Genomic DNA, 25,754 nt, shown 5'->3' with positions numbered 1-25,754 from the left:
ATGACAGACATACCCTGTCCAGCTACCATAGGCATGGAGTTGGTGACCCATATGTTAGTTTCCATATCTACTAATCTAGTTTATATAGACTGACTTTATTTTGTGCATACACAAATATGTAACAACAGATTCCACTGTTATATGTACTTATAATACACAAATAAAATGCAATTATAGAAAAAAGAAAGTGAACTTCTTGAAATCCACACTTCCATATATTACTTCACAATAAAAAACCATTGATAGTTCAATATTGCCTAGGTAATAAAATACAATTTCTTAGCAAGGTATATAAGTTCACCTAGAAACTGCTCTCAATTGTCCTCTACTTACCCGTTTTCTTAACTGCTATCATACCCTGTACTACCAGCATAGTGGATTCATTTTGTTCCTTTAAAAATATTCTATAAGTTTTTGCTCAGCTCCATTGCCCTTCTGCATTATCCCCTCCCTATCCCACACCCCGTGCCTGAAGAAACCCTACTTCTCATCCACACCCAGTTCAGATACACTGGCCACACATACATTCCTTCTTCTCCTAGCCTACAGAGTGAGGCCCGAGTATACATCAAGTGCAAATTGATCCACTGGGACAAAAGTAAAAAACGCATAGCCCCTCTTTAGGATCACAGAGCAGCACCTTTACATCCCATAGGTCTCTTGTCTGGAATGTTCATTCTGTATCCTCTACCCATCATCCCCCCAACCAGGAGATACTGTTGTTAATATAAGAAATGCTACCATTTAGTTTTGTCACATGTCAGACACTATGCCAAGTGTTTTATATGCATTATCACATTTAATCCTTGTGACAATCCATAAAATATAAACACACATTACACCAATGGAAAAATTTAGAGATAAGTTTCCCAGGGTTATAAGACTAGTAAATGGTACTTTGGGTACACAAAACCAAGACCATCAGAGTCTAAAGCCTGTGGGTTTTCCAGTGAGTTATACTTGCACTGGGTGATTTCTCTGCTTCTGAGGTATCTTTGCCATAGAAAAATCTATGGGAATCAGGACTAAATGCAGGGAAGAAGTATGAAAGTCTCTGATATATGCTTTAAGGGAAAGGAATCAAGTTGGTCTTTAAGGTTTCTACGTGGTCAAGACAATTCACTACGATAAGAAAGCAATAAAGGGCAGAACTCCAAAACTGAAAGAGGATCAAATTTTCTAAAAAAATCAAAAAATACAATAGGCTACATCAATAGACTACATCTTAGCTTTTATATCTCTTGAGAACCTAAACAAAGCAAGCAGCAACAGATAAATGTACAAATGCAACAGAAGCTAAAAGAAATTTAATATCTGAAATAACTGACAAGATAGTATCCCAAAATCTCAGAGCTGGAACCAAAAGACCATCTTCTTTAATGAATTGAATGAGTTCAGTTGTGCAGCACCTTTCAACAGTAGAAAGTTCAGAGAGAACAGGAAACTTATTAAATTTACCACTTTATTGATCTTTCAAATTATATCATTTAATATACACTGTTTATACTAAAGTAGGAAACAGAAGAATTCTGAGATAAGCCCATGCAGATGCAGCCTATAAACCAGACAGGCAGAGGGACCCAGCAGGGACCAACAAAGCCTGTAAGTCATCACATTCCACCAGAAGCATCCAGATGAGACCAGATGGAAAAGCCCTACAACAACATTCCAGAACAACTGCTGGGACTACAGGCTCAGGAACACAGCAAGGTAAATAATCTGGACCTTCTCTCAGTACTGATATGATACTTGGATCGTCAATATTAGAGGGATTTGGGGATAATGTTCAGTTTTGATCCTAGCCATAAACAAAGTAATAGCTGTTATAAGAATATCCCATAGCATTTTGTGTGTGTGTATGGGCGATGCTTTTTCCAAAGATACCAGGAAAGGAAGAAAATTAACAACTTCTAAGATTAAGCTACAGCAGAAGACAGGCAGCAATGACAATGATTTCAGAAAGAATAAAGAATGAAAGGACATCTGTGTGCATGTGTGTTCCTTAAATGGATAGGAACATTTCCTTCTGTCTTAACGTTAATAGTGGCACTTGGTTTCTGTGAAAGAATGAATGTGGACTCAGATAAGTTAATATATAGAGATTTTGTTACCCTCTAAATTAAACCATATTTAAATATATGGCCATTGTATGTGTTCCAAATACACTGTTATCTTCTTGAGAGTAAGAAACATTTATTTTTCCACATGCTTCAAGGCACATAGTAGAGGCTTCACAAATGAACATCTGATAAACTGATGAATAACCTTGATGTTTGCTTTCTGGTTAAGAATACTATTGCTTTCTGGTCAGAAATATTCTTTAAAAGAATTTACATCAGAAAGTATATCATCACATCATGATTAATTTTTGTTTTAAATTAAAGATCATGGTTTTTATTTGAATTAAATAAAGTTCAGAACTAGATACTATCTGTTATTTTCTTCTGTAAAGTTCATACCCTATTTCCAAACTCCCAAGTAATCTAAACTTCCATGTTAGCAGGACCCATTTGGACAGTGAAGAACGGTGACAGCCCAGAGAACTGTAAATCCTCAGAAAACACCACTGTTACATCCACAAAATTATCCTAAAAAGTTTTATTTTGAAATGTGACAATCATTTTCATTTTGTAATGTGGTTCCTTTCTTGAAAATTAAATCAACTAATATCACTAAATAAACCTTATTATCATACACAATCACCAATATACTTCTGCTATATCTTATATGCTCTTTAATCTTGAATGTTTACTTTTCAATTCAACATCCATTTCAAGTCATCTTTGTTTGCATTTTAATTTCCTAAGGCATGCCGATAACAGTGTTAGCACTATGGAACTCGTTTCCATGTTATTTTTTATGAAATAATGTCAAAACTTTGTTTTAGCAACGGAATTCTCTCATTAAATAAAAATTTACCCACCCAGCACCCAAACGCAGAGAGCAAGAGAAAGTGCAGTTGGTTTAGCATGACTACCATAAAATAAGAATCCCTGAGATCAAGAGCGCCACCTTCTGGCTATTCATTCCCCAGCAGGCTGCTCCTAGGCACTTTGGAACCTATTTGATGTAGCACTTTGGTAAAATATTCAAGTATCAGCACGAACTGTGTACAGAAGTGATGGTAACTCCCCAAACATTTTTTTTTTTTTTTACTGATACAAAGCACCATCATATGAGAACTCAAATTATGTAAAAGTTAAAATTTACCATGCAGATATGTATTTAATCAGAGCTGGGTTAAATATACCATGAGCTACCTGCTAATGCCCAAACTTCAAAAGTCACCAGGTTACGAATGAAAATCTAATAAGGTGGGGGGCAAGCACATGGGCCAGACCTCCACTCAGGCACAGTATGTATCATCAATAAGACATAAGTTGAAGCTTGCCTGAGTAACAACCATGATCTTTAAGAAGAGCAACTCCAATTAATTGCAGGGCTTTTCTTTTGCCAAGTAGGATAATCAATCTGGGATTTACAACTAAATTTTTAAAGACAATAATAAAGACGCTGCACATTGCCAACTATGGTTTTCCATGTGGTATCTAACTTCCCCTTAATTATCAAGCAAATATTTATCAATTTGAGAGAGTATGAACTGTCAGTCTTTCCTGGATGACAAGGTCCTCATCTATTCAATGTGTCAACATATATTAAAGAGGGGGTTGTTTAAAATTTAAGTCTGCACAAGTCAAATACCAACTGTATCCATAATTTCCTATGACAAATTACTTTCAAGGTAATTTTTTCTTTGTATGCTTTATAGAGCCTAGCATACTATTTTTTTTTTTTGGTCCTTTTTATTTGTTATTTTTAGTTACACATAACAGTGGAATGTATTTTGACATATTTTGACATACATGGAGTATAACTCCCATTTTTGTGGTTGCACATGATATGAAATTACATCGGTCATGTATTCATATATGAACATAGGAAAGTTATGTCTGATTCATTCTACTGTCTTTCCTATTCCCATCCTCCCTCCTTTCCCTTCATTCCCCTTTGTCTAATCCAGTGAATTTCTATTCCCAGCCCCCCACACCACCCTGCTTATTGTGAGTTAGCATCTGCATATCAGAGAGAACATTCAGCCTTTGGTTTTGGGGGACTGGCTTATTTCACTTAGCATGATATTCTCCCATTCCATTCATTTACCTGCAAATGCCATAATTTCATTCTTTATGACTGAGTAATATTCTATTGTGTATATATTATCACATTTTCATCATCCATTCATCTGTTGAAGGGCACCTAGGTTGATTCCATAGCTTAGCTATTGTGAATTGAGCTGCTATAAACATTCATGTGTGGCTGCCTCACTGTACTATGCTGACTTTAAATCCTTTGGGTATAAACCTAGGAGTGGGATAGCTGGGTCAAATGGTGGTTCCATTCCAAGTCTTCTGAGGAAGACTTTGTTCCAGAGTGGTTTCACCAATCTGCAGTTCCATCAACAATGTAACATACTATACTTCACACATAGTAAAATAATACCTGTATTTATAATTTGTGCCAAAATACAAATTATAAGAAATTCAGTTTAAAGATTTTAATTGGCTTTACTTGCAATCTTAGAGTAGGGTAACAGCTCATTGTTTAAAATAGAATAAGTGTTCCAATAAGCTGAGCAGAAGAGATTAGTTTTACAGATAGAAAAGAACTGAAGAAAGCAAAAACAAAACAAAAATTTTAAAAAACATATTGGTCATTTCACAGTTACTTCCCTTATAAGGGAAGAAGAGAGAGATTACAGAACAATAGAAAAATAGTTAACTGGTTAATATCAGATAATTTCAGGTTATGTTTTGTTTTGTTTTGTAAGGACTAAAGCAGAGGGAACATCATAATCATGACAATTGAAATTGGCCTGTTTAGAAAATTTATTTTCTCTTCTGATTTCTTTAAAGGTCAGATAACAACTTAGTTCTTGTTTGGTTAAATGGCATTTCATGTATGAGTGACTCTCTACTTTAATTTTTAGTTTGACTGCTGGAGTCTAGTGCAAGAGCTTATTCCAGAAAAATGGTCTCCTATAATTTTTACTTAACAATTGTTACTGAATTAATAAATTGTGCAGTATGTGTCAGCACACACCTGTAATTACAGCTACAGGGGAAACTGAGGCAGGAGGATCATTTGAGCCCAGGAGTTGGAGGCCAGTTTGGACAATACAGTGATATCCCCCATCTCAAAAAAAAAGGGGGTGGGGGGATAAATTGCTTGTAAATTAATTTCCAGGCCCTTCTAACTTCACCTGCCCAAACTATAAGTCAATATTTTCACCTTCAATCCCCACCTCTCTTCCTAATTCTCTAAAATTTATCTCATTTTGGGAGTGGAAATGACCTTAAGTCATATTTAGTACTGGAATTCAGACATACCTGAGCAAGTATGGCAGCAGGCTTGCAGAAGATATATTTGCATAAAGAACCCTCTCCATTGCCAAAGAAGGGGTACTAGCAAAGTAAGTCTGACTCAGCAAAATAAAAGTCCTTTTTCATTAAAAGAAAAAATAATTGTGAGCATATTATGAAGTCTTTTATTCACATTGTTACTGGAACCAAATCACAAATTGATGTCTAGATCCTAGACTGCAAGTGCAAGGGCTCAAGTATTTAAAAGGGGGGTACCCAGGATTGAACTCAGGGACACTCGACCACTGAGCCACATCCCCAGCCCTATTTTGTATTTTATTTAGAGACAGGGTCTCACTGAGTAGCTTAGTGCCTCGCTTTTGCTGAAGCTGGCTTTGAACTCTCAATCCTCCTGCCTCAGCCTCCCCAGTTGCTGGGATTATAAGCACGTGCCACTACACCTGCGGAAAATCACTTTTGTAGTGGAAAACATTCTGTCTTTCCTTGATTTCTGGTAAGATGGAATCTTTTTCATTAATTTATTAGCTACTATTTTTTCTTCTATTGTCTGTCCAGGGTTCTTTGCCTGTTATTATTAGATTGTTATTATTGTTTCTATCAACAATAAAACTTTAAAAATTGGGTTTTTTTTTTTTTTCATTTTTCTGTATTTTTCCAGTGTTTCTTCAGGTTCCCCCTCCCCACTTGGTCAAAATTGTGTATTTTTTTTCTATTTGTTTTGGATTTATAGAACCCTCCTCCATACAAATATCAGGAAATCATTCATTTTCTCCTATCTTATCATTTGATTTTTTACATATATTTCACTATTTTTTAATTAATTTTTAATTCCAAAGACTAACCCATTTTGCCAGGACCACTTATGAAGTAATTCAATCATTATTAATTCAGTCAACATTTATTAATTGTATGGAAGAGTCTGTGTTAAGGACTATTTTGTTTCATGAATCCATTTACTTTTGTACTTGCACAATATTGTTTAATATTGTGCTTTTATGGTGTTTTATTATGGGGTAGGAGAGTCCCACCATTACTTTTTCTGAAAAAAATTAGTTGTCTATCCTGTTAGTCTTTCAGATACATTTTAAGATTAATTTGTGAAGTTGTAATAAAGCAATGAAAAAGAATTGATCTCTTGGAAGAATTTGACCTTCCATTCAGGAAGGACATTTCATTATCTCCATTTATCTTGCAGTGCTGGGGACTGAACCCAGGGCCTTGTGCTTGCCTTGCAAGGGCTCTACCAACTGAGCTATATCTCCAGTCCCACTTTTAATACTTCTGTAAGAAGACATATCTTCTAGCACTAACTCTAGCTTATCTTACTGAAAGCCAAGTACAATATGGACCATTAAAATGATTTAAACTGTAAGCTTTGCAAACAAGGATTCTTAGACAGTCATAACTACACTGCCCTCTGTATGGTGCCCATCTCCTCCCCAAATGAAATTTTAACCCAAAGCTTTGGGTTATGTGCTTATGAGGAATTTCTTTTTAAAGATTCTAATTTTATATGAGATGGTTTTGAATATCCCTAGGTTTAGAAAACAAATTGCCTATAAAGAGATAAAAAGTGATTTGAATCTTTTAAATTAAGATAACCAAACATAGAAACACAAAAATCTTATCAGTTGTCCTCTGAACAGAGATCTCAGTATTCTTCTGCCTTAATAATTTGATCTCAAGTATTAGAAAAATCAACCTGGAAGGTACATTCATTATAGTTATTAAAGGATTGGGAAATTAAGAAGCACTAGTAATCAAGAGCTAACCATTCTGAGTTGGATTCTGTTTCAAACAGAAGTTCTTAAATATTACCTGGAAAAAATCATGTTTGTTTTTTAATATCAGATGCTTGGTAAACAAGAATATTTCCAACTTAGAAATTCCCAGCACCACAAAATTAATACTTAGATTAATGCCTTAATCTAAGTATTAATGGGCTATATTCCGTTGCCATATTTTCCATACACTGACTCCAAATTTCATAAAAATAATTGCTTTAAAACCTTGTTGAGTTTTCTAAGGAATTCTTTAAGTAGCATATTGATACCTGGTTATACACGAAGTAAGATATCCTGATCAGATTCACACAGCAGATATTTTTCAAGATCTTTAATGAAGACATGTTTCTTATTTTTCAGAGATCATACTTGAAACATGGCTCAGAGTGATTTCCTCTATCCAGAAAACCCAAGGAGGCGGCAGGAAGTAAACCGCCTTCACCAGCAGCTCCTTGACTGCTTATCTGACAGCTTCCATGCCACCAATAAGCTGATAGGGGTTCTAAATATGCACTTGGGGTGCACGCTGACCTCCATTGAAATGAAAAGAGATGGAACTATCAAAGAAAACTGTGATATCATCATCCAAGCCATAATGAATATCCAAAAGGAACTGCAAAAGGTTGATGAAGCACTAAAAGATAAACTAGAACCAACCCTATATATAAAACTTCAGGATATTAAAGAAAGGGAAACAGAGAAGATTGCAATAGTACAAAAGGTTATTTCAGTCATTCTGGGAGAAGCTACATCTGCAGCCAGCGCAGTGGCTGTTAAACTCGTGGGCTCAAATGTCACAACTGGCATAATTAACAAGTTGGTCACTGTGTTAGCTCAAATTGGTGCTTCTCTCCTTGGTAGTATTGGAGTTGCTGTTCTTGGTCTTGGCATAGATATGATCTTCCGTGCCATCCTGGGGGCAGTGGAGAAAACACAGCTTCAAGCAGCCATCAAAAGTTATGAGAAACATCTGGTAGAGTTCAAGTCAGCCTCAGAAAAATATCATCATGCCATTACTGAGGTCACAGATATGGTGAAACATCAAATGAAATGAATAGTCATTTTATTTGCCACTGGAATATTTTTCTGCTTCCCTCTTAATAACAGCGTTTGCTTCTTTGATTTTCCATATGCTTCCAATATGGGCAAAAATGGGATAAACAGTTTGGAAAGGGAAACTGGAGATATTAAAACTAGATGAATCTTGAGTTTCGTGTAAACAATGAATTAATCAGTTGATGCAGATCCTGTGAGGTTAAAAACTATATCCTAGGATGTTTTCTCACCTTATTCTACCAGATCTACATGGCAGTAAATGCTATCACAGAGTAGCAGGTGTAAGAATTGCTTTTTACTTTTCTACTTTCCAGTCAAATCCTTAACATTTACATTTAATGCAGACACTTTCATGTCTACCACTAGCTTCAAACATCACTTATATTAAGTAACTTCTGGCTAGATACAAACCGAATACAATAAAATAGAAATGCTACCATATTTTTTAACTGTTAGATTTAGTCCAGTTTTCTGTAAACAGAAAGAGACTGAAAAATGTAACAATTGGTTTCAATGATGAAAGGAGACAATGTATCTGTGAACTTCTACTAACTATACAATGTAATCTGGGTGGATTAAAAAAAAAAAGATAAAACCAAAATGATAAAAGTTATGTTTCTATAACTGCAATCAATGCTGACTAACTATGATGACAAGTATGATTCAAGTGATTGTTTAAACACTCTGGAACATTTTTAAAAACCAAGTTAGCAAACCCTAGCTATTCAAGCTCAAAATGTGTTTAGGATGCAGAAAAGGAACTCACTACTCTTTATGAGTTTGTCACTTAAAGGAAAAGGATAATTTATTATGAGTTTTCTGGGGAAAAAGTACAATTTTATTTCCAATACCAGCAGAAAGGAGGCAGCTGCTTCTGCTACATGAAACATTAGATGACCCATTTCACTAATTACCTGATTTTAGAAAAATCCAGAGGTAATAGAGGCCTACTGGTTCCGCTGATTTTCTGTAAATACAAGTGTTTCCTAAATCCTTTATCAACTAATAATTTCCATGGAGACTCTTTTAGGGTCTACTTCCATAATTATACATAATTATAATACTTTTGATCCAGGAATGTGTTTGCTGCTTCTTACATTCAAGTACAAAAAAAAAAAAAAAAAAAAAAAAAAAAAAAAAAAAAAAAAAAAAAAAAGTTTGAAATAAGAAATGCTCAGCATTTCTCAAAAAAATTTAATTAGCGATGTGAAAGATATGTTTCAAACGTACTCCATTTTCTTTCTCTCCTATTATGGTTTTTATAAAGTGGTTGCAAAATATCACAATATAATTCATCTCAAACTCAAATATTTTCCTTTTTATCACTCTATAAGCTTTGACTTAAAAGATCTTGTTATTGATCTAAGATTCAAATTCAGTCCAAGATCAAATTAAGAATTTATTAAGACAAAAGTTAGTTTCCGTGTTGCGAACACATTTAAATTTTCTGCTAAAAATTAATATGTATTTCCAACGTTTTGAAATATTTATAATTGATAGTAAGAATCTGCCTATATTTAACTTGTTTTTCTGTTAAAGGATACTTAGATTAAGATCACAAAAACAGCAGAATTCTTAAACATTTAACTTACCTTTAAGAAGATGGAAAGGAGTCTTAAGGAAAAGGGTATAGAGGGGAAGAAAAGGAGCAAGACTAGAGAGAAGTGCGCAATCCTGTATGTATAGTGACCTCATAAAGGTCTTTCGGTTGGTGAAAAGGTCAGTCGGGAAGGGAGCCAATACATCAATCTCACCACCTGTAAGCTTAAAATTACAAATGTATCCCTACATACGTACTTCGCCGATCTAAATTTAAAACTAACTGCAAGTGTATCACCACATTCTCCCGATCCTGTAGATTATCAATGTGAGACTCTAAAACTGACGTGGATTTATTTGTTCAGGGCTACGAACGTTCTGTGTTGATAAGCCACTACTGAATCCCAGACGCACCAGAAGCCCACATGGGATGATGCTTACAAAGCACATTAAACTCAGTGGCAAGTGTTATTTATCTCGTTTTCAAATAGCGACTTTCACAAAGGATTGCACCCGCTTACGTTATTAAAAAAAATACGAAAATCCAACAATTAACACAATTCCGGGAGAAAGAAAAAGGGAAAACACCTCTCGGTTTTCCAAACGCACCGGAATCACGCGGCTCAACAGGCTGAGCTCCGTGTGATTTAGTCAAAACGCCTCCGGCTCCAGAGGCAAGATAATCAGCCAATCAGATATCGACTTTCTTTTTCTTATTCTTATTGGACTATAACGTGTCAATCGACGTGGGCGGGCTCTTAGCCTACAATCAACCAATTGGGCATTCTCTTATAGCGGAAGAGCCTCTGGTCCCGTAGTTCCTGGGCGCTAAGGTTGCACTACAGTGCAACGCTAAGAGATCATCCACCCGCGGGATAGGAAGTGACGTAAGGATGGCGGTGGGGCGCGAGGTTTCAAGATGGCGGTGGCTAGGTGGTTGACCGAGAGGTAGAGGTGAAGGCCCCTGCGAAGTGAAAGGGGCCGGGAATCGTCCCCTCCCCGCTTCTCGCAGTCCTGGGAGCCCAGCAGTACTGTAAGTACATGGGATTGCTTTACTCCGCTTCTTCATCTCTCCGGTCCCTTCCTAGGGCCCGCGCGGTTGCCTTGGGGACACCAGGCCCCTTTGCCCGGCTTTTCCTCTTCCCAGTTGGGATCCTTCGAGCCGCAGACTGGAGGATTCCTGGGCCTGGTGTCGGACAGAGGCCTGCGACTGCGTGACTACTTCGCTGGGTGGGTTATTGCTGCTCCCTGAGCACGTTGACCGGTTGCCTTTAGGTTGACGTCCTATACCTCGAGTCAGTATCAACCGTCGCTATGGTTTCGGCAGTTGCTGCTGTTGCCTCCTCTGGTGGACCTGGACCCCGTCCCGTTGAAGCCTCTTTGACTTTTTTTATAATTCCCCACGGTTTTTGGCCTGATTTCTCAATCGCCTCTACTTTTACCTTCTGGACCGAAAAGTTGTGTAGACCAAGGCTCCACGATTTTCTGTAAAAATTCTGTAATTCCTATCTGCCCTGTGTTTCACTTGTGGGAGAAGAGAGTCAAAATATGGGCCTGAGGATAAATGAGAAAGGAAAACACAAAAGATAAAGGCACTGGAAGATTTAAGAACTTATACATTTTACTGGTTCTTCCCATTAACCAACCACTTTCTATTCTCTGGCCCCTTCGCCACGTCCCCAATTTTTCTGAGAAGGGATCATTTGATGGTAAAATAATTGCCTCTGAAACAGCTCTGAAACATCTAGCATAGGGGCAGTTAAACATTTGGTGAAACGTATTAACTGGTATGACAAAATTTTAAGAGGGTGAAGGGAAGCTACAGTGTATTGTCTACCAAAAAAATTTGCCTCATGATCTTCCCTTTCCCACTCTTGAAAAAGTATCTGCTTTCAAAAAGAAAGCTAATTTATCAGCCTTTATTTTTGGAAAGACTGAGTTTCCAAAAGCTAAATTTCATTTTGGTAAGGTAAAGAGGAAAAAATTATGTAAGTAAAAGTTTTAATTTTAAAAATATTTTCCCTAAACACAGTTATCACAATTATCACTTTCAGTTACCTTAAGAAAAACAAATTGGGAGTCAAGTAGATTCCAGTAAGGGAAATATGTCTCAGTGTTGAAGTCTTTGAGAATTCTCTTACTATAATACTGATTTTGGATATTTGCATTTTTAGTTATGTTTTAAACTCTTACTTGAGAGTCAAGAATTCTTTTTGGATTAGAACTAAATCTGACATGAATTGCTTAAATTAGTGAGTTTTTACTGTCTCAGGAAATATATAACATATATGTCAAAAAACATGGAGAAGGACAAGGGGAAGATAGTATCTTTAAGCCCAAATTCGTTACCCCTATTTCCTTTTTATTATTCTTTACCCTTCATGTAAATAAAGGGAGAATGTAACTGCTTTTATTTGTGATTTGTGTCATATTGTTAAAACATTTCTAGTTGATTTTTTTCCTGTTGACAGAATTAATGTTGTGATTTATACAGAAAATGTTAATGAGTTAATGATAAAATAATCTTCAGACTTATTACATTTCTAAAGACTAATAGAGATCTAATTTTTTTGTGGTCAAAAACTTGAGGCCATCTTTCTTGGATACTAAGGTCAAAACTAAGGAAAGATCACAGTCTCACAAAATTCATGATCAAAGGGGTGTTTCTTCCCAGAGATTGATGGAAACTCTTAAAAGAAAGAAATGTTATCAATATAGGAAAAGTAATCTATTTCTTTGTCTTTGCAGGTTTGTTTATTATTATTTTTAAATGAATAAGTGAACCATACATATTGTCAACATGGGACGGAGATCAACATCATCCACCAAGAGTGGAAAATTTATGAACCCTACAGACCAAGCCCGTAAGCGTCCATCAATGTGGAATGAAGTAGAGGATCTTAAAAATTGCAATTAATAAGGAACCTGTTTCATTGTGGCTTAATTATAAGGCCAGTGATAGGAAGAATAAATTGTATAAAATCGTCTAGTTCTTGTGGGCACATGATTAAAACTTTAAATATGCCAATAAATTAGTACCCATATTGACTTGACAAAGTAGCCTTGACTAAAGACTTTATTTGGAGTTTTCAACAAATTAGGTTTTACCAGCTGTTATTTAGTATTTCTGTTAACATTTTTGGTTAAGATTCTTAATTGTTTTCTAAGAAACTTAATGTCTGATATTTGGGGTTGCCATGATTAGAGGACTTTTCTCATCAAGATTAAAAATTGTATTATCTCTTCCTCTTTTAAGGAAAGGAAGCCCGAAAAAGAGAATTAAAAAAGGTACGACTTCAGAAACATCCTGTATAGCTATAAGTGATATTTATGTTTAGTACATCTTATATTTTGAGATTAGTAGATTTCAGAATAACATTTCCAATTACTTGCTAGAAAAGATGCTTTATGCTTTTTATAAAAATTTTTAGATTTGCTAACCCAGAAATTTTTTATTATAAACTTTGCAGATAAATTTATAATGGTTTATAATGACATTGTTTATTTGATTTTATTTCCTGGTGAGTTAAAAAAATACTTTAGACAATGATCCTTTTTTTTGTACTGGGGATTTTGTACTGGGGACGCGTAACCACTGAGACACATCCCAGCCCTTTTTATATTTTATTTAGAGACAGTGTCTCACTGAGTTGCTTAGGGCCTTGCTAAGTTGCTGAAGCTGGCTTTGAACTCACGATCCTTCTGCCTCAGCCCCCAAGCCTCTGAGGTTACAGACATGTGCCACTGCGCCTGGCAATAATTCTTTTTTGCTGCTTTTCAAAACATAATGGTTTTATTAAAAGCTACTGGATTATTCGAATGGAAATAAATGTGATGCTCGATAGCTTTGTTTATTCATTTTCATGATTATTGAGATTGCAGTGAAGTACTTCAGCAGAATAAGAAATGAATAACCTTTTAGTATCATGTTTTAACACATTGAGGGCACTCAGATTTTTAATAATTTCCAATTGTGTTTTCTTTTTTTTATTGGTTAGTGATAATCTTGCAAAGCTTTTTCCTATGATTTTTTTTTAATTTAGCTACAACTTTTGTTTTTAAAAAAGTCTGTTAAGTCACTAATAAAGATTTCACAAGGTTAAAAGCAGTACGTGTTTAAAAAGCACATCTTTTTTTACTAAAGTCAGCATTTTTTGAGAGCAAAAAAAAATGCATGGCTCTATCTGGCAATTGACACAAGTGATCAGAAATGAAGGGGAAATTCAAAATTCTGTTTAAATGGATTCTTGAAATAAACTGAAATAAAAACTCATGAACTTCCAGCTTCTTAACATTCTGCTTTTCTTTTATTTTCCTAAGAACAAAAAACAGCGCATGATGGTACGAGCCGCCGTTTTGAAGATGAAAGATCCCAAACAGATTATCCGGGACATGGAGAAATTGGATGAAATGGGTAAGAATTTATAAAAGTCAAAATTTTATAGCAGCTATCATTGTCTGATACACACAGAAAAGCAGGCAATGAGTAAAGCAGCATAGGCCTAAGAAAAACAGAACAGCATGATGTCATTTGACACTCAGATTTAGTGTTAGTTTTGGGGAGATAATATGAAGAGATGGGGTCAGGGACTATTGCAAACTGAAGAACCCATATCCTAAAATAAGAGGGTAGCTATTATTTAATTGTGGTTATATAGTAACAAAAGACCAGTCTGACCAGCTCATTTTTCAAGAGAAGACAAATCTGGTTTATGAAATCACCTTGGAGTTTTATTGTCTGTCACATTTAGTTTTTAATTTTGGCAATTAACCATATAAAATGTAAATATAGGCAATTGTGAATATAAGGCAATTAATTTCCCCTTTTTCCAATGAGAAGATCAAAAAAGATAGTTGACCATTTGGTAAGAATGTGGAAGAGAAATCAAATACTGATGCTCCTCAACTTATAGTAGGTTCACATCCCAATAAACCTCTCAGAAATTAAAAATATGAACAATCAAAAATGGTTTTAATAACACTTAACCTATTGAACATGATAGCATAGTCTCGTCTACCTTAAATGTGCTCAGAACACTTACATAAACTTTAGTTAGGCAAAATCATCAAACTTAAAGCCTCTTTTTGTAATAAAGTTTTGAATATCACATGTAATTTGTTGAGTACTAGAAATGAAAACATAACAGTTGTTTGGATATTCAACAGTTTCTTTTGAACTTTTACAACTTTTCACCATTGTAGCATCAAAAATTCTTAAGTGGAACTATCCTAGGTGGGTACCATTTTGTTTGTTTGAAAATCATCACCTGCCACTAGAAATTTTATTTCTACCTACGATTCTTTTCAAGTTGTTTTTGTTATTGTTTTGTTTTTTGAGACTGGGTTCTGCTAATTTGCTCAGAACTTCACTAAGTTGCTGCAACTGGCTTTGAACTGTGGTTCCCCTGCTTCAGCTTCCTGAGCTGTTGGGATTACAGGCATGCACCACTGCATCCAGCTACCTTTAATATTAGAATGTGTAGAATTTTTATTTGTCCTTTTTAAAATAGAGGTTTTTCAACATGCAGAAATATCTGTTAACACCCATGTGCTTTTCAACTGTCAGTTTTTTGCAGTACTACTCTCCTCCTGCATGCTCCTTACCAGTTTAAAGTGATATTTGCAAGTTTTGGTTACAGAGATATTCAGACAGGTTTGGTAGGTGAGAGGTATGGTGAAACTCCTCAGTGATGCATTAAATGCAGTTTGAAAATGTGCAGTCATGTGGGGTAATGATATTACAATTTTTCTGAAATAATGGAGAGTCCTTGCAACTAGTCTGAATTAGAATCCCAAGTGTTTTCCAGTTTCAACTATAACTGAGTCCACCTGATGTCTCTCTCAGTAGGAACTATTCCCTTCCCTAGGGTATCACAGAATTCCCTTTTAAATAATCCAAAATCATTATGTATTGTTTTAAAAGGAGATGATGATAATAACAGATTGCTCCTAATTTTCTATATCTTGTCATTTAATCCTTTAAACAATTTTTTAGAATAGGTGTATTGTCCTTATATTACAATAAGGAAAGTCAGGCACAGAGAGAATCCATACCTTTCTCAGAGTCACTACCATGTACTGGCAAAGCTAGGATTAAAACTCATGCATTCAACACTTATTACTCACACTAGGAATGCTGTAAGAATATACTTCCTAGATTTGAATAAATCACCATGGTTAGCAGTTAATAGAATTTAGGAGAGAAGATAATTGAATTTGTTATTTAAGAAAAGGGAAAAGAAATCACTGTTCTTTAGGCACTAGTTACATTTATAAAACTTCAGTACATGCTAGTAAAAGAAGAAAAAAGAATATGCATTGGTTTCCATAATTTAAGAAATCCTCAAGTGAAACTGCCCCTCTGGGAAAACCCAGAAATCATCATCAGTACTCTCCATATGTCTAGTCTGCTTTCTGTTGGTGTCATTCAGCATACTGCTGTTGAACTTCTACATTTACATTTTAAATCTCAGGAAAAGATCTGATCGAGTTTGTATCATGTGCCCATCAATTTCTTGAGTCAGTATTAAAAAGGAAGATGGGGGTGATACAATTGACCAGGCAGGACTGAGGTCTTAAACCCTTCTTGGGGGCAGAGTACCTGAAATTAAATCCCATATTGACACTTGATCAATTAGGGTGAGAAAGGGTTATTTGCCAGTTAGACAAGGAACATAGATCCATTATAAAAATAATAGAAGTGATAAGTCAGACACCACTGAGTATTTTAATGTATTCCCATTTTACCATTGGAGCTTTGTTATAATTAATGTCCCCATTCACCGGAAGAGGAAGTTAAAGACCAGGGAATTCAAATTTAAAAAATCAAGATTTTGGAATTAAAGGACCAATGTAGTCTATATACCCAAATCTGTCTGGTAGAAACTACTGTACCAGATTTTCAGCATAGAGGAGTATAAATTGATTTCTATTATAGTGAAATGAAAGTAGATGGCATCTGCGCAATGAAAGTAAAATTAATGGCCATCTAAAATAGGTGGAATTTTAGGCTAGGGGGTATAGCTTAGAGACATTTGCGAGGCCATGAGTTTGATTCCCAGCACCAAAAAATAAAAAGTGTGAATTTTAATAAATATTATAGGTCTTTGAATAAAACTAAAGAGTATGGTTGTCTGGATCCAATTTTTTTTCCAGAAGGTTTTTATTAAACTTTACAATTTGTGATTACCTGAATGAAGTAACCTTTTGTTTATAATTTATAATCTATTTTTTCTTCCAGAGTTTAACCCAGTACAACAGCCACAGTTAAATGAGAAAGTACTGAAAGACAAACGTAAAAAGCTGCGAGAAACTTTTGAACGTATTTTACGACTTTATGAAAAAGAGAATCCAGATATTTACAAAGAATTGAGAAAGCTGGAAGTAGAATATGAACAGAAGAGGGCTCAACTTAGCCAATATTTTGATGCTGTCAAGGTAAAGTTTCTCTTGAGAAAGAAGCTAAAATGTTAATGAGACAATTGATCATTTTTAAACCTCTTCATGTCAGTTTTTTAAAAAACTAAACATATAGTTTTTGACCCAGAAAATCTAATCCTCTTATCTTTATAGGAATAAATCTATTAATACTGTAACAGCTAAAAACTGGAAACAGAGTAGGTGTCCATAAATAATGCTAGTAAATAATCAAACTCTAATATACCATGGAATCTATTTAGCAATAAAAAGGAATCATCTAATGATACACAAAACAACCCAGGATAAGAAAGTTTTAAAAGAACCTGGACAAATTTCAAAAACATGATGAGTTTCTTTCATGTTTATCATTTCATTTGTATGAAATTCTAGCACAGGCAAAACTAATCTACGGAGGAAAAGCATTGTTCACAGTGGTTGCCTTAGGATAGAGTTTGAGATTGATCAGAAAGGAGTGTGAAGTATATGCACTTGTCAAATCTTACTGAATTTGTACCTTTCATTGTAAATTTTACTTTTAAAATGGGGAGGCAAAGGACTAAATGACATTTTTGTAAAGTTAGGTATTGGGGGGTTTCATTTTTTGCACATGAGGCAACTTAAGACAACATGATACAGATAATATAGGGTAAAAACTCAACAAGGCAAACTAATTTTAGAACCCAAAATCTGTCACTGGATACATACATTTGCTAATTGATATATAATATTGTCTAGGATATTAAATAGGGGATAGCCTTATTACAGTTGGACTTCTCTAAACAGTAGCTATTTCAAATCATATCCAGAAAGAATTAGCTGATAATAAAGAGAGGGAAAAAAAGCAGCTAAATTTGCATTCTTTCAGAGAAAGAGATAAATATCTGAGTTCTTTTTAAATTTTTTTTTAGTCATAGGTGGACACAATATCTTTATTTTTTTAAGTGGTGCTGAGGAACAAACCCAGTTCCTCACATGTGCTACGCAGGCACTCTACCACTGAGCTACCCAAGCCCAATATTTCAGTTTTTTAACTTAAGTTTTGGCAGTATTGAGGCTTTTGGTTCTTATTTTTTCATGATATTTATTTAAGTTGGAAGATAAATTCACACTATGATACAGCAGACATGAACTTTTGGTGTTAAATTTGTGGATTGTTTTCATATCTTACTATTGCAAGTTTCTCTCTGTTTCAGAATGCTCAGCACGTGGAAGTAGAGAGTATTCCTTTGCCAGATATGCCACATGCTCCTTCCAACATCTTGATCCAGGACATTCCACTTCCTGGTGCCCAGCCACCCTCCATCCTTAAGAAGACCTCAGCCTATGGGTAAGGAAGCAGTAAATAATCAGCTTTTATTAAAAGCACCTTTTGAGTTTGAAGTGCTATGCAGTGAGAAATAAAAGATGATGTAAGCTGTGAAATGTTTGATTAAATGTGAATTCCCTGAAAATTGTTTAGAAAATATGTGTGTGTGTGTGTGTGTGTGTGTGTGTACGTACTCATTACCATTTTGTGATTACAATCAAATTTTCCTTATAGACCCCCAACTCGAGCAGTTTCTATCCTTCCTCTTCTTGGACATGGTGTTCCACGTTTGCCCCCTGGCAGAAAACCTCCTGGCCCTCCACCTGGTCCACCTCCTCCCCAAGTCATGCAGATGTATGGCCGTAAAGTGGGCTTTGCTTTAGATCTTCCCCCTCGTAGGCGAGATGAAGACATGTTGTATAGTCCAGAACTTGGTAAGGAGTGACTATTCTTTTACTCTTTTTCACCATCGTGTTTCATGTTGACCCATTTAACATGTTGTTAACCACTCTCAGAACTTAAGAAAAAAATGAGTATACTGTGTACATGCTGATGTGTATACAGATGGATAAATCATAGGATCTACCCAAGTAAATGCATAAGAACATCTAGAGATGTTTATTGTGGTTAGAGATGTCACACTCTTATTAACAGTCCCTTAAGATTTGAATACGTATACCCCTTTCAGCTTTATTGTCATTAGATTGTAACATCATTGTACAGTCACTCATTATGTATAGTCACTCATAAGCATAATTTATTCTAAATAGGATGTATTTTCAAATTTGAACCTCTAAAAAAATTTTACGTGGCCAAAAAGAAGTATTGAAAACTTAACCAATAAAAATATGTCAGATTATATGAATCACTGAGATTATATGCAGTATTTTTATTTAAGCAATTTGTTATATTCTGAGTTACATAGCATGATTTTCTGCATTTATGGGACCATGTAGTAGAGGATCTAATCATAGTATTTGTTGCTTGCTTTCTTCCTTTTTCAGCTCAACGGGGTCATGATGATGATGTTTCCAGTACCAGTGAAGATGATGGCTATCCTGAGGACATGGATCAGGATAAGCATGATGACAGTACTGATGACAGTGACACTGACAGATCAGATGGAGAAAGTGAGGGGGATGAATTTGTGCACCGTGATGATAGTGAGAGAGACAATAATGAAGAAAAAAAGTCAGGTATGTGCAGATGAGCATTCCATGATGTTGATCAATAAATGGTGCATAGCTGAAGCTCCTAAATCAGAGTTATATTCATCTTTATACCAGCCCCTCCCCCTTTTTGGTGGTGGTGCTGGGAACTGAACTCAAGGGCACTCTACCTCTGAATTTCTTTTTTGGGGGGGGTGGGGCATGGGGGGTGGTGCTGGGGATTGAACCCAGGGTCTTGTGCTTACAAGGCAAGCACTCTACCAACTGAGCTATATCCCCAGCCCCTAAATTTCTTAACTTTAGCCCTTTTTAATTGTTAGGACAGGGTCTTGCTAAATTGCTTTGAACTTGTGATCCTCCTTCTCTCAGCCTCCTGAGTATCTGGGATTATAGTCTTGCACCTAGCTATATAAATATTTTGAAAGTTTTTGACATCCTATTGAATGTATGTAGTTTTAAAAAAAAAAAAGGTATGCAGTCTACTTTGGGGTAAAAAGGTAACTATTTAGCAGCATAAAGATATACTGTCATGATATGCTATAGGAAAGGAGAAGGACCATATTGCTGTCATTAAAATAAGCCTTGTGGGGGGGGGGGGGCAGGTACTGGGGATTGAACCCAGGGATGCTTTACCACTGAGCTGTATCCACAACCCTTTTTTATTTTGTATTTTGAGACAGGGTCTCAATAGTTGCTAAGGCTGGTTTTGAACTTGGATTCTTCTGCCCTTGGCTCCTAAGTCACTGGGAATATAGGTGTGCACCACCGTCCCAGCTTAAAATGAGTTTATATAAATGTCTATATTGGAATCCCTTTGAATTTTCTGTATGTAGTGTCTTATGTGAACCAGGATCATAATTATAATTCAGGTACATCTATAAGTAGAATCATGAACCATATTTCAACCATAATATATGTATGTTGGTCAAAAAAATTTATGCATTGTAATAGGTAATGAGCAATGCATAAAATATACTAGTTCTGTCAAACCTCAGTAGTTTTGGAGCTGCTTTTGAGATTGTTTTTGGTTGCCTATAATATAGTGCTCTTATACTATGTTAGTATATAATGCTAATATATAATGATGATAATTTTTTTTCCTGCTGTTTCTTAAAAACCAGGATTACAAATGAAAAATCTAGTTAAAAAGTGATAGAGCTGACATTGGAAAATTATAGAAGATTCTTAGGTGGAAACTAGGACTAGAAAGTAGAAAACAGTTACAACCATAACTGATCCCATTATTCTCTGAAACTATGTAGTCTCTTGCCTTATTTCCCTCTTTTTCTGCCACCTGTTTGTTCTTATATATGTTCATTAGCCCACATGTTCTGAAAATAGCTATCCCAACTATGATCTGGTACTCTTGCCATCAGCTAATTTTTACTCAGTTTTTACTATATGCAAGGCATTTTTCTAGGCACTATAGATATAGGATAAACAAACTAAAGCCCTGCTTTCATGGTATCCTCCTCAAATGTTTACCAACTCAGAATGCTCCTGCTAGTGTACCCTTAAGTGTGATGTATAACAGTGTCTAGAGGATATATAGCCTTTGTCAGATTAAGAATCCTTTCTGTTTCTAGTTTGTTATTTTTTTTTTTTATGGTTTTTGTCTTTTTTTTTTTTTGTCATACTTTTTAAGCATCTGTTAGAGTGGCAAGGTAGTTTTTCATTTGTTTCTTTTTAAGCTGTTTATTTTAGTGAATTACATCGCTAGCTTTCATACTATTAAATCATCTTCATTTTCTGAGACCAACCCTACATGTTTATGATATACTTTTTTGATAAAACTCTTCAGGATTCATTTGCTTTTATTTTACATTGAAAATTAATGTATTTTATCTGGGTATTCAGTTTTATTGGTATGATGATGTTGACAGTATTCTTTAAGTTTTTTAATTTTATAAATCTTAAGTCATTATAGCATATATTAACCACCAGTTAGCATTTTATTTACTATCTTCAATACAGGTATCTCTGTGCACTTGCATCCTGACAAGTTATGGATTGCAGTCATATGTAATATGTAATGTTTATTACATGATAAACATTTATTGAATTTACTGTTGATCCCTATTCACCCCACTCTGTTGCCCCTTAGGTCTGAGTGTACGATTTGCCGATATGCCTGGAAAATCAAGGAAGAAAAAGAAGAACATGAAGGAACTGACTCCTCTTCAAGCCATGATGCTTCGTATGGCGGGTAAGGCAGGAAAGGTCAATCTCCTTTTGGTGTTTTCTCTTAACAGTTGCTGTGTGTATATTTATCTTTTAGTTTCTCAGTAACCCTGAAGTAAGTAGTATATTTATCCTTCAGAAAAATTAAGGTTTGAAAGCATTAGGTAGGCTGCCCCAAATTACATAGCTGTTAAATAATTGAGCTCTGTCTTGTCCTTAAGCCAGGGTTTATTCCAGTGCACTACACTAGCATGGATGAACAGAAGACTATTTGGTTGTTGATTTTAAGAACATATTTACTGAGCATGTGTCCTCAGTCATTGTCATTCTCTAGGCTGTAAACAATGAATCGACTCTGTTTATGTGTTTTAAAAATTTCTTTCAGGTCAGGAAATCCCCGAGGAGGGACGGGAAGTAGAGGAATTTTCAGAGGATGATGATGAAGATGATTCTGATGATTCTGAAGCAGAAAAACAATCACAAAAACAGCATAAAGAGGACCCTCATTCTGATGGCACATCTACTGCTTCTTCACAGCAGCAGGCTCCCCCACAGTCTGTTCCTCCTTCTCAGATACAAGCACCTCCCATGCCAGGACCACCTCCTCTTGGACCACCACCTGCTCCTCCTTTACGACCTCCTGGGCCACCCACAGGCCTTCCTCCTGGACCACCTCCAGGTAAGCACTTAAATGATGTGAATAAGTATTTAATGAGGTTAGAATGGAATCATTCCAAAAAACATCATACACCATCAGTATTGATATTTTCTTGTTTCCTCTTAATGGAATTCACTTACCATATGAAGGATTTTCAAAGGGTAAATGAAACTTGTTCATTCCTAAGGCATTGTTTGCAACTTTTGACAACTGTCTGTTTTTATCAGAGCCCTTCCTTTTTCAAGGTTCTTATTTCTGATTATAGCCAGCAGAAACTTGAACGTGTAACTGTGCTTTCTTTAGTGTTTAGGGTGACCCAATTTCAAATTGGTAGCTGGTGGGACTGGAGCACAGTTAGTGTATCTCATTTTCATCTTAGGTTAGAAATTGTTGAATGTCAATGTAATATTGATAGGTTTTTAGTTATAGTTATTTCATATAGACAAAGGTAATTAGTCTGCCAAGCGTTTAGCTTAAATGTATAAAAGATTTGGAACAACATAGAGAACTTCTTGGCTATTTATAATCTTAGTTCTTCATTCTAGAGTCATCCATTTAAGTTGTCTTAAATAGAGCTAGCCTTTTTCTGATTAGTATAAAGCAAAATAACCTATTTCACATCATCCTCAATGGTCTTTGTGTATATCTTAATGAATTTTATAGGGTTTTTAAAACATCTTGCTTTATATCTCATTTTTAGTTCATATTGGAACCATTTAAGAATTCTTCACATCTTTTTATATTTCCAGCCCAGCAAAGCTCTAATTATTTTCTTTTTGCCGTTGATGTTGGGAAATAAATAAAATGATCCATAACAAGTCTAATACCTTTTTTCTGGTGCCTTGTGTATATATTTGTTGAATGAATTCTGTTTCTACGTGTTTTCAGTGAGCTTTGAAAGTTATCTAATTTGGAGTTAAAGTGATATGTCAAACAATATTTGAGTTGCCTTTGTACCACAATTATTACTTCATGTAACGTTTGACACTAATTTATAATTTTCCTCTTTTCAGGGGCTCCTCCATTTTTGAGACCTCCTGGAATGCCAGGACTCCGAGGGCCTTTACCACGACTTTTACCTCCAGGACCACCACCAGGCCGACCCCCTGGCCCTCCCCCAGGTCCACCTCCAGGTCTGCCTCCTGGCCCTCCTCCTCGGGGACCCCCACCAAGGCTACCTCCCCCAGCACCTCCAGGTGAAGCTTTCAGTTTCTATAACAAAAACACTACTGTACATTTTATTTGCTCATAGATACATTGTCGCATTTCAGAATCCACTGCAGTTCCTATTGCCCTGGATTGAAGTAGAGTTCTTTCAGTGGGTATTTCCATTTGCTTCTGCCTGTCACTTGGGGGATTTCTCCCAACCAAAGACCACTTTTAGATTGTCTATTTGAGGTTTTTCTGCTTTTTGAGTATAGTTGTAATTATGAAGTTGTTCCATGTGTATGCATGAGTACAAACTTAAAGCTTAAAATCACAGGGGAGATTTTTTTCTACCCAGTGGCAGAGTTTTAGCTGCTGATTTCCTTGTGGGCTTCTATTATGTGGCAAATGTTTTTTTGATTTGATTTGGTTTGGGTTTTGTTATAGTTACTGTATACTAAATATCCCAGTTTAATATGAAAGTCTTCTTTTTCAGCTTAGGATTTTGATTTCTTTCTTAGTAGTAGATAGAAAAGTGGTATCTGAAAAAATTAAAATCTGCAGTTTTTGATATATGAATATTTTATGTCTAAACCATCAGTTGACATGAATTCTTTTTAATGGTGATGGATTTTGATTAGTAACATTCTATCATTCCATATCCATTTACAAGTCAAATTTTTATTTCCTTCCCACCGAGTTGCTTCTTTTTGAAGTGGGAGTTGTATGGAAATAATTAAATAATGCAAGGGGAACAGCCCCTGACTTTGGCCTTAATAACATCTGCACTATATAGCCAGAATAGCATCTGGGGCCATCAGATTTGAAGTAGAATTTGGAACCAAATTGGTATTATCGATTTTGCTTTATATTTTCAAGTAAATCATTAGTTAGGAAGAAATATTACTGTAAGTACAGGGGCACAGACTGAAGATGAATGTTGTTTTATTCTTTACTATCAGAATATATTTCTAACTTTCAAATAACAGATAGTATGAGTTGAGCTTATTTTCAGTAAATTGCTCTGTTTCAAAATAATTTGTCCACCCGTGTTAAATATCTTTAATACCATTTAAATTGTATTGGTTCTGGTGTTCATCCTGCCTGTTTTGTTTTGTTTAGGCATCCCTCCACCTCGCCCTGGCATGATGCGCCCACCTTTGGTGCCTCCACTTGGACCTGCCCCACCTGGGCTTTTCCCACCGGCTCCCTTGCCGAACCCGGGGGTGTTAAGTGCCCCACCCAACTTGATTCAGCGACCCAAGGCGGATGATACGAGTGCAGCCACCATTGAGAAGAAAGCCACAGCAACCATCAGTGCCAAGCCACAGATCACTAATCCCAAGGCAGAGATTACCCGATTTGTGCCCACTGCACTGAGGGTACGTCGGGAGAATAAAGGGGCTACCGCTACTCCCCAAAGAAAGTCAGAGGATGATTCTGCTGTGCCTCTTGCCAAAGCAGCCCCCAAATCTGGTCCTTCTGTTCCTGTCTCAGTACAAACTAAGGATGATGTTTATGAAGCTTTCATGAAAGAGATGGAAGGGCTGCTGTGACAGTTTTTGATGCCAGAACAGGCTTCTGTTCACAACAGTGGTTCAAGGAGCAAGAGGCTCTTATTAAACTTAGTGAAAGAGCTACTTCCACTGTCAGGGTATTTTCTAATTTCAGTTCAAGGAATATCCTAAAGTTTAGCCTTGTTCAGAATTTACTGCACATAAGAGGGTATTTCATTCAGATAGATTGACTTTCGCAGCAGTGCTGCTAACATCCATTTCCTTTCACACTACCATCTTCATCCAGTTTCTTCCCCTTCTCCAGTTCTTTGGAAATTTGTGATCAGGGGAGTCTTAGTTACTTATTTGTTTTGACTCTCTTCTTGTGTGCTGTGGGCACTGGAGTAGAGATTTCTGAAAACCAGTTTATTTCATCTTGCCTTTTGTGTTTGAGTTATTTTTAATATTTTCCTGTAAATATTTTGTAATATTTTACTTGTAGTGAAATGGATCACAATGTCATTTCCTAATACAAAGCAGGATTTGCGGGAAGAAAATGTATAATTCTTTGATTAAAATTATTTCCCACTGATATGAACTTTGAGTGTTTCATGGAAAA

General features: G+C 35.8%; 2 protein-coding genes across 2 annotated transcripts; both read left to right on the top strand.

The window, feature by feature from the left end:
* Positions 1-1,641: 1,641 nt before the first annotated feature.
* Smco3 (single-pass membrane protein with coiled-coil domains 3) lies at positions 1,642-8,660 on the top strand. The gene is made up of 2 exons (XM_047551377.1): positions 1,642-1,710; positions 7,526-8,660. The coding sequence occupies exon 2, from the start codon at positions 7,542-7,544 to the stop codon at positions 8,217-8,219; it is 678 nt and encodes a 225-aa protein (XP_047407333.1). The 5' UTR covers positions 1,642-1,710; positions 7,526-7,541; the 3' UTR covers positions 8,220-8,660.
* Positions 8,661-10,636: 1,976 nt separating this feature from the next.
* Positions 10,637-25,727, top strand: Wbp11 (WW domain binding protein 11). Its single transcript, XM_047549454.1, has 12 exons — positions 10,637-10,793; positions 12,509-12,624; positions 13,017-13,048; positions 14,081-14,174; positions 17,001-17,197; positions 18,373-18,506; positions 18,720-18,919; positions 19,490-19,681; positions 21,759-21,860; positions 22,221-22,514; positions 23,507-23,689; positions 24,762-25,727. The coding sequence occupies exons 2-12, from the start codon at positions 12,561-12,563 to the stop codon at positions 25,193-25,195; spliced, it is 1,926 nt and encodes a 641-aa protein (XP_047405410.1). The 5' UTR covers positions 10,637-10,793; positions 12,509-12,560; the 3' UTR covers positions 25,196-25,727.
* Positions 25,728-25,754: the final 27 nt, after the last annotated feature.

This window comes from Sciurus carolinensis, chromosome 4 (genome assembly GCF_902686445.1).
Source record: "Sciurus carolinensis chromosome 4, mSciCar1.2, whole genome shotgun sequence".
In the NCBI taxonomy this organism is placed as follows: domain Eukaryota; kingdom Metazoa; phylum Chordata; class Mammalia; order Rodentia; family Sciuridae; genus Sciurus; species Sciurus carolinensis.
The sequence above is the reverse complement of the archived record's forward strand: the minus strand, read 5'-3'. Positions and strand labels throughout refer to the sequence as shown.